Source organism: Lepidothrix coronata, unplaced genomic scaffold (assembly GCF_001604755.1).
Source record: "Lepidothrix coronata isolate B3197 unplaced genomic scaffold, Lepidothrix_coronata-1.0 Scaffold39, whole genome shotgun sequence".
Lineage (NCBI taxonomy): Eukaryota > Metazoa > Chordata > Aves > Passeriformes > Pipridae > Lepidothrix > Lepidothrix coronata.
The window spans coordinates 2571988-2581798 of NW_016690219.1; the positions used below are offsets into that span (position 1 = coordinate 2571988).

The 9811-nt window shown below is 44.5% G+C and overlaps 1 protein-coding gene across 2 annotated transcripts in view; it reads left to right on the forward strand.

Moving 5' to 3' along the window:
- KLHL29 (kelch like family member 29) overlaps positions 1 to 9811 on the forward strand; it is a 394362-nt gene that overhangs the window by 379561 nt on the left and 4990 nt on the right. For both annotated transcript variants that reach the window (XM_017813094.1, XM_017813096.1), the window contains one exon: positions 637 to 781. In XM_017813094.1, the coding sequence (XP_017668583.1) occupies positions 637 to 781 (145 nt within the window). The remainder of the gene's footprint in view (positions 1 to 636; positions 782 to 9811) is intronic.

Here is a 9811-nt window from a genome sequence, read left to right on the forward strand (position 1 = left end):
ACTTGCTTAATTTCAAACTCCAACCTCACACAGTTTGTTGCTAAAATGCAGGACTGCTTGGAGATACACCTGTCTGAAAATAAAAGTGCAGGTGAATTTATGAGACAGATAAAGGCAAAAAAAAGAAATCAGGTCTCAGAAAATTTTCTGGATTATGTAACGTTCCCACAAGCAAAAGCAGAAAATAAAAGAGAATCAACTGTTGGATACTGGATATTATTAAGGGGGTCTCCGTGCTGTGGGTTTCTTTTGTACTTAGCTGCTGCACAGGCATGGGAAGCATCTGAGTTAAAATTTGCAGCAATTCAAAATTCTGAAACAATTTGACATCTTAATTTCATGTGTAACAGAGGAGCTTTCGTGGTGACTCCATTAGGCTTTAGGAGAGGATAATTGTGCTTTACCAGTTTAGAGGGAGCACATACTAGGAGATGAAGGAGTGATGAACTTTAAAAGTGCCTCTGAGAACTTGAAGAGAGGAGAACAAAACTAGGAAAGGTTTCCTCATTTTTCTTTCCCTAGCTTTGGAGGTTTAGAGAAACGTGACTTATCTATAAATAACGGGAATGTATAAATAAAAAAACGGTCTCCAAACCTGAGCCTAAAACTGATCTCAGTGTTGCTTTCCATTGACAGATAACAAATATGCTCCTGCAGTCACTCTCAATGGGTTCATCTTTATTCTTGGAGGAGCTTATGCACGAGCAACCACCATCTATGACCCAGAGAAAGGCAATATTAAAGCAGGTCCCAACATGAACCACTCCAGGCAGTTCTGCAGGTGAGAAAAACCATTAAAATGGAATTACTGGTGCCTTAACATTTTCTGCTGATAGATAAGCTAATTAAAGTGAAGGGGAGAGGGGAAGGGAGGTGTGAACCATTTGGGCTTTTTCCTCATCTCTTTTTTGCACGTGTTCAGGGACACAGCATTTCCCAAAGTGTACATCCAGGACCCGACTATGGTTCATGTATCTCCTCACATTCAGGCACAATGGATCACTGGAAGGGATGTGTGTTGGGCTCCTCCAGTGACTACAGGAATGCTGTTTTCCTCAGTTTGCCATGTGTAACTGGAGGATGATAAATATCCGCTGTAGAAGAGACCACCATAATGTGGAACATATTTTTGCTAACTAGCTGTAAGGTCCTTAAAAAAAGTACTGAGTAAGCATCACACACTGATATTAATTATTATTATTTATTAGGTGTTTTTGATTGCTTTTTGGGCTCATTTCCCCGATCCCGGTCACAAGCTGAACAAATTTCCCTAACTGGCTGACAAAAATAAAATTTGGCACCCATTGCAGATACTGGCAAAACTTAAAGACCTTTTAAATAGTTTTACATGGCTGCTGCTACAGAAAGACGGGCTTGTTTTGGGCTGTTACACAGGCCAGCCCCTGGCAGAGCAGATCCACACGCTGGGGACTGGCTGAGCTGTTTGTTTCCCTGGAAAAGCCACAGCTCATCAGCAAACACTGCCACAGGCACCAAGTGAGTGTTTGTTATCCATGTCTGATGCAGGAAAACCAGGACAGAGGGGATGTGCCAGGCAATGTCCAGACAAAACACTGGCTGGTGTTGGGAGGACTAGCAGCAATGGGGCAGCAGCAGGACCTGCATCTCCCAAAAGTTCAGCCAACAGCCCTTCTCCTTGCCCCAGGGGTGTCCCTGGCCCCCATTCTACTGTTCAAAAACACCTCCATGTTTTAACTTGTTGCATTTACCTTTCGCTTTGGTGCAGATGAGAAAATGCCTTTTTAAAAAAGCATGCTCGGTTTTTCTCTTTTTGCTGTTTTTTCTTCTCGTTTTCACCTTCTTTTCCCTTCCTTTTATTAATTTAAGGGGCACCCTCTCTTGGCTGCTGGAGCAGATATTGCTGTAAGCAAAGGGGTCGGAGCAGCCAAGCTCCACCCTAAGCCAGCTCCATCCCAGTGGTTCTCTGCCGTGTGCCCTTGTGCTAAGGACGTGTCCTCCCAGTCCCTCTGCTCTAGCAGGAGGCAAAGGAGGATGAGGAGTGCAGTGCTCAGGCAGTATATAATAATATTTTTCTCCTGAAAACCAGAACTAATGTGTACAGTGCAGCTCAGGATTAGAGCCCTAAACTGTAAAATGAAACACAAGGGACTTGGACATTTGATACATTCCTACATCTTCCTGTTGAGAGGGATGAGTTGCTCTTTGAAAAAAGCAACTTTTACTTTATAAAAAGTAACAAAAATCTGTTAAATACAATTCAAGAGAAATTGCATGGCTGATTTCAACCAGGGGCTGTTGGCTGAGCATCTCACCTGAAAACTTCCCAGGGTTTCTAACGTGAAGGGATGCTTTGCTCGGCACCCTGAAGGAGGGAATCCAGTGGGACACCTTGAGATGGACCAAGGAGAGTGAACCAGTGACCTAAATATTACCCAGTGCTTAGGCACCATAATAAACTGGCTTTGCTTAAGTAGAATTTGCCACTCATCAGTAAAAAGTAACTTTAAACTTTTAAATGAAATTTTTTCTAAAGCAATAGTGGACAGGAAACCTACATTTATAGTGGAATAGTCACTGGAAAAGGAATAATCCAGTATATCCCAACTGGATGCCAAATTTAGGCACCATTTCAAACATTTTTGAATGTTCTGGGAAACAGTCAAGGAAAAATATTTCAGCCTAAAGAGAGGATGTAACAAAAACCTGTGACAAAACCTAAATAAATCAGTATGTACAGAAATGGGGAAAATGGGAGCTTAGCAGTAACAAATAGGTTAAAAACTGTCTGCTGCTACAGGAGGCTGAGAGAACCAGTGAAATACTGAAGGATAATAGAAGTAAAAAGAAAGGTACTTTAAATCTTTGGGAATCCAATTTGTAATTTTAATTAGTTATAAAACCATTGCTGATGAGGCTGATGAGGTAGCACAGTGTAATACAGACCAGTTGGATGGTTGTTTCTCATTTGTATTTGGAAAGGAGCAGGAAGGTTTGGTTCCATATTCTGCTGTGAGGAACCAAAAGCAGTCACTGTTGGCAGCAAGAGAAGATGTGAACTCACAAATTAAGTTCTCAGATCCAGCAACTCAGCTGTCTGAGACACAGGTGTCTTTAGAGATTCTATTGTGAAGCTGATTGAGCCACTAATGTTGATTTTTAATAACTTTTCAAGATGAGGATGGATCAGGGCACTGCTAAAGTGACTCCATATTTTGAAAAGGTGAAAAGGAGAATTTCAGTGCAGCAATTAATTTTGCAAAGTACCAGCATCAAACTAAGTGGTCTCATTTAGCCTCGTGTTGGTCCTCTGCAAAATAGCAGAGTGGTTAATTTGGGATTTCATCAACAAATAACTAGATGCTAATAAAATAATGAACAGCAATCAATGCACTTTTCCAGAAAAGGAGGCTTGTTAAACCAACCTGTTATAATAGAATCATTTAGGTTGGAAAAGACCCTTAAGGTCATGAAATCCAACCATAAACCTGACACTGCCAAGACCACCAGAGGTATCAGGAAACCTAGTTCTTTGTTTTGGTTTTTAATACAACACGCCTGGCTGCTAAAGACAACTGTGACGCTGTAATATACTGCGATTTCTCCAAGGTATTTGGCTGGTATTATATGGAATTAACAAGGCACACAGTAGAGAGATTAAATCTGCTTCACTGACAGATCTCAAAATGTAGTTGTTAATGAGAAGATATCATTGAGCAAGGCCACTGGTAGCAAGCATTGCTTCTTGTTCAATGCTATTTAATATATCTACCAACAGTCCAGGTAATAGAAATTCTCTCCAGATAAAGGCCACAGGTGGCATAACACTTGGTGGGTAAAAAATACTACAGAAGGAGCTATTTTAGCAGCTACCTGAATATCTCAGTTCAACAGTCTCAAGCTAGCAGTGGTGTTTTAAATACAAAATAATACATGGAGGAAGCACAGTCTTACAGCCCTGCTCCCTTAGAAAGCCAGGAACTCAGAGGAGGACATAAAGGAGGTCACTCACAGCTGCACAACATGAGCTCACATTGCAGTGTGCTGGATAGAAGGTCAGGGCAGTATTGGATATATAATAAAAGCCCTAACACCAAAAGGAAAACAAGTTGAATGTGGGTAGAGTGAGGGCTGCTGCATCCGGCGCCAGCGAGACAAATGCAGGTCTTGGGTCCTGCATCAACATGTGGAAGTATCAGCAGAAGTTCAAAGGGAAGCTGCCAAAATGACTCCGGGAAATTCAAGGAGTTTATCAAAGGAAGGCTGAGAGGTGACTTGATCACTGGGAGCAAGTGGAAAAGCTTTCAATCTTGCAGACAGAGGTATAGGAGGTTACAGGGACTGGAAAGTCAAGTTACATATCTTGGCCTTGAAGTGAAGCACTTTCCCAACAGCAAGGATAATTAAACAGAGAACCAGCAAGGGAGGGGGTGAACTCACCAACACTCGATGTTTTTAAGAGGAGATTAGATATGTTTCCAAGAGAGATGCTGCCTGGGGAAGTGTCCATGGCCTATGTATACACAGGCTCAGATTAACGAAGCACAGAGGTCCCTTCTGACCTTAGCCTATGAATCTATAAATTCCTCATTCCACTCATTACCATGGATCACAAAAAACATGGTTTAAAAGCAGCAACATAAACAACTTAAAAATTAACTGCATGCTATTGATCTCCTCTCACCAGGAATCACTCGATACTGCATTTGCTGAGAAAAAATTTTGACCGCATCACTTTTATTTTTATCTGCTTTGTTTCTACACATTAGTGATAAGGGAGCATGATGGCCTCGAGCACAGGGAAAAGAAATGTGTGTGACATTCCCTGCTTGTGAAAAATTAAAGGTCTGTTCAAGTGGTTTTAATATCAAGTTAAATTACTTTTAATGAAAAATAAAAAATAAATGGTTTGGGTCTCCAGCTCATAATCAACAGAAGAGCAAATTGAGCATCATTTTCAGATTAAGCCCAGCCTGATGGAAGTCAATAAGAAATTTGTGCTGACCTAGAATTAACCCTTTGAAGGATGATGCTAAATGGGTAAAGAGCTGTAATAGGCCTGAAGCATTTTAAAATACACTGAGAGTTCACACACAGGTCCGGAATATCTTCCACACGACAGGTGAGGGTGAGGGAAATATTTGACTTTTCCCAGATATCAGGCAAGTGTAAGCTGTTTACCACAAGCACCCCATCTCAGTTTGGCAGCCCCTGTTCATTTGCAGGATCTTTGGATGGCAGACAGCAGCCAACAGGTATGAAGAGCTGGGATGATCACACCTTGCTCTGCCAGACACCTCCCTCCAAAAAGACCTGCAAAGATGTCCCTCCCCACCAGTGTGGCAAGGCTTCCCTTTGCAGGCAGGCATTCTCCCTTCCTACAGTGCCCTTCAAGGGTTTATTTTTCCACAGGCAAAAAGAATACCAAATGCGTTCCTGTGAATGATTAAAAATTCCATATTCTGCTTGCTTAGGATGCAGGCAGCGTGCAAACAGGCTTGTGCTACAGAAAGCCTCCACGGGGCAACAGCGGCAGCATGGTGGTGCCAGCAATAATTCCAGAGAAGCTAATTTAGTACCAGCAATTCCCAACAGACACCAGAAAAGCATTTTCTTTCTCCTCCTCTGACTGCTAACCAGTAAGATTTATTAGATGGTTCTGCCGAATGGAAATCTTTAATAAAACTTTGACTCAAGCTGAACAGCACAAAACCAGGGTCAGTTTGTGGATTATTTCCTCCCCCCCTCTTTTTTTCAAATAAGGCCTTGTTCTTGAACACCAAAGCCTGGTGCCTCCTGTGCTGAACTGCCAGGCATTGCTAATGTATAGCACCAGCCACAGCCTCCCCCAGCTGGCTCCTTTCCTCGTTGCTAAGTTCCTGGTAACTCCAGGCACTGGAAGGAGTTAGAGCACAGCTTGTTTGGATGGATATTCCCAGGTGAAGCTATTACAGAGCAGGGTTCCTTAATGGCTGCTTGCTTCCGGAGCCTGCAGACACGGTCTGAACGTGGTCTGTTCAGCCAGCAGCATTTGCAGCTGGTCTGGAAGGGAAAACCAAAATCTTCCAGCGTACCTGGAAGGAGATGTGTGTGTGGGACTGCACTCCACAGACAGCAGATGAGAACTGCAGCGCCAGACTACTGGCAATAATTTCTGTAGGAGCTGATGACATGAAGGATTTTGGTGGGCATTAAAACATAAATGATACAGACAGAGCACTTGGGGCCATTACTGATGTGTTGTGGACTTTGGAATAAAACATTGCTGGTTTTCAGCAACAAGTAACGATGCCATGTGATGGTTTTGGATCATTAGCAAGGGAAAGTGCTCACAGAGTAGGGGAGAACATAACTGGAGCTTGGCCAAAACACCCACTCTAATAATCCTGCTCCAAGAAGGGGCATGATATCCTCCTAATTGACCGTGACTAATCTGGACCCTCATTTATCTGTCTCATTGTAAAGATGACACCTCTGGCAGCACAACGTGGCCACCCGAGCTTGGCCTTCTCAGACATAACAACCTGGCTGCCACCCCGGCTGCTAAACAGCCCCAGAGCCTGTCAGCACAGCCACCAGCTCAGGACACTTTGGCACCTGACCCCTTCCACCCACAGAGACACCAGCAATGCCTTTTGTTTCGGCACCACAAACCACCGTGCAGGTGCCCCGAAAAGGTCCCCGGTTTAAACAAAAGCTTAAGGAGCACCTGCAGCTCTGCCTAACACTGCACAGAGCCAGGTCCCACAGGGGCTGGTACCCTGGAGGGTTCCCTCATCCTAAGGCCTGCTCCACCCAGTTAATGAGCATCATAGAGTCACAGAACATCCTGAGTTGGAAGGGACCCACAAGGATCATCAAGTCCAACTCCTGGCCCTGCACAAGACAACCCCAAGGATCACACCAGTATCGTTCAGTTCGACCTCCAGTAAAGCCCTCCTGTAATCTTAGGGCAGGAAGGAAATTCATCCACTAATAAATGCAGGCATTTTGGGTTGTTTTTTTTTACTTCTTTCATGCAGATCTTGTGTCTACCTAACTGATAATATTTAGTAATACTTATGGAACTGTTCCAAATAAATGTGTGCTTATGCACACAAAGCCAGGAGTGAGGAGGAAGAAGAGCATTGTTTGAGGCCCCAGAAGATACTAAGTTTCAGGAAGTCAATACAACATAGTAATTCAGCCATTCCAAATTTTTTACAATTCTAGACATTACAAGAAAGGATTTTTTTTAAATTTTTTTTTAACTTTTCCTGATAAGGCTGATGTGATCTTTAGGACTCAGCAGGAAATTCTAAAACAATAACAAACAAAATTGAAAAACATTTCTGGTAGTCCCACTGCTTGGTGCTATATCCAGCCATCATGACTGGGAGAGGGAAGTCCTGGAGCAAGAGCGCTCAGGCACTCATCTCTCAAACACTAAAGAAAAAAAGGTACTGATATCCTCTGCTTTGGGTTGCTTCGAAATTACTGCCCATCAGGAGACTTTCATCATCCCACTGTACTCAGCACTTGTCAGGCTGCACGAGAACCACTGTGTCCACTTCTGGTCCCCATAGTTCAAAAAAACCAGACAGACTGGAGGGGGTCCAAAGGAGGGTCATGAAGATGATCAAAGGGTGAGAAGAGCCCACCTGATGAGGAAAAGCTAAAGGAGTTGGGTCTTTTCTTCCTGGAGAAGATAAGGCTTAGGGGGAACCTCACAGAGTATTCCAGCACTTAAAGGGTGGCTACAAGGAGGGACAGAAGCTCTTTCTGCACAGAGCCATGGCGAGAAGACAAGGGGCAACATGTACAAGTTTCAACAGGAAAAGCTACATCTTGATATAAGAATTTTTTACAGTGAGATCAATCATTCATTGGAACAACCTCCCCAGGGATGTGGTGGAGTCCCCTTCACCAAAAGTTTTCAAGATATGACTGGACAGCATGCTAGATAACCTCATCTGGCGTCCCTTTCACACAAAGGATTGGACCAGATGATCTTTTAAGGTCCCTTCTAACCTGGCTATGATTTTAGTGTTCATTGATTTGCTTTGCCCATCAAGTCGTTTAACAGGCAGCTGTCAGAGAGGAATCCTCTCTGTTGTTTGCTCAGGCTGGGCAAGGAATGCAGGGTGGATAGGCAGGGAAGAGATGTAAAGGATGTTTAGATGTGTATAAGCACACCCATCATGGACAGCCAGGTCCCCACCAGCCCTTGGCACACCTCAACCTCATTGGGATTTTCCTAGGAGCGTGATTCATAGCTCCATGGAGGCTAGCAGATGGACCAGACCAGCAGTGGCAGTGCCAGGGGATAGTCACAGTGTGATCCTGTGATGCTGTGTGTGGTTTGGGAAATGAGGGACACCCTGGCACCTCAGGTGAACTGGCCTTGGGGCAGGAGAAGCCTCTCCAGCAAACAGCAGTAATTACCTGCCAAGCAGAAAGTCAGGTCATTAGCCTGCAGGGTAATAATTTGCTGAAATGTATTTTCCTGGAAGGAGTGGCTGAAGTGACCTCCATTTTGATACCAATTACCTTCACCCTGGGAGTTCTGCCAGAAAGGTGGAGGTCTGGCTGTTCCTCAGCTGGGGAAGTCAATGCCCCAAAGCCACCAGAGGGTTTGTGTCCCCACAGCGAGGCTTTGTGGCACGGAGCTTCCTTCCTTCCTTCCCAGGCTCTGACAGCCTGTAATCATTTTATCTCTCAGGATTAATGGCACCGAGCAATAAACTCGCATCCTAATTATTGTAATTATTTCTTTCTTTGTATGTCAGCCTCGGTAACTATGTTTTTACAGCTGATGGGATGGAAGGGAGGGGATAAAAGAAATGTTGTCACAGTAATGAAGAAAGAGCAATGAGCATACTCCTTTCCACTCAACTTTCCTCAAGGTTTTAGAGTCCACTTGAGTTTCCTATTCCCTAAGGTCCCAGAAATTAGCAGTGATTGTCCTAATACTGCAAAGTAGCAGCAATCCAGGACTAAATTCCTAATTATCTTAAGCACCTACTTGCCACTTTAGCCCCAAAGATGACTGAATGTCTCCAAAGACCCCTGCACACATAAGTACCTGCTACAGACTCAGAACTGTCCATTTCTCCGTAGCAGGAGCAGCTCTCCTCAGGCATGACTCACAAGCTAAGTGTCGTGCCAGTCTCATCTATGGGAATTGTATATGGAGGGGGCAGAAGCTCCTCTAATGACCATGTAAAATTCATACAGTCTTCCAGAGCATGGAATTAAGCATCCATTTCTTCCCAACATATTAGCACTATGATGGGAAGCTACAGGACTGAGGTGCTTGTCCCAGCCGCTGGGCAGGAATTTCTTCCAGTGCTGTAGCCCAGGTGCTGGAGAACAAGAGCAACGTTTCCCTACCCGCTGTAACCCCAAATCCAGAGCATGGGCTGGGGAGAAACCCGAACCCAGATCATTTTGGGAAGGTGTGCTTGGCTACTGAGCTGCTCTGTGGTGGCAGCTGCTCTGGCTCAGAGGAGCTGCTACTGAACATCAGGCAGAAAGGGACCTGGGAGTTTGGATTGACAGGAAGCTGAACAGGAGCCAGCAGTGTGCCCAGGTGGCCAAGAAGGTCAATGGCATCCTGGCCTGTATCAGGAACAGTGTGGCCAGCAGGTCCAAGGAAGTGATTCTTCCCCTGTACTCAGCACTGGTGAGGCCACACCTGCAGTGCTGTGTCCAGTTCTGGGCCCCTCAGTTCAGGAAGGATATTGAGGTGCTGGAGCAGGTCCAGAGAAGAGCAACTAGGCTGGTGAAGGGACTTGAGCACAAGTGCTGTGAGGAGAGGCTGAGGGAGCTGGAGTTATTTAGCCTCGAGAAA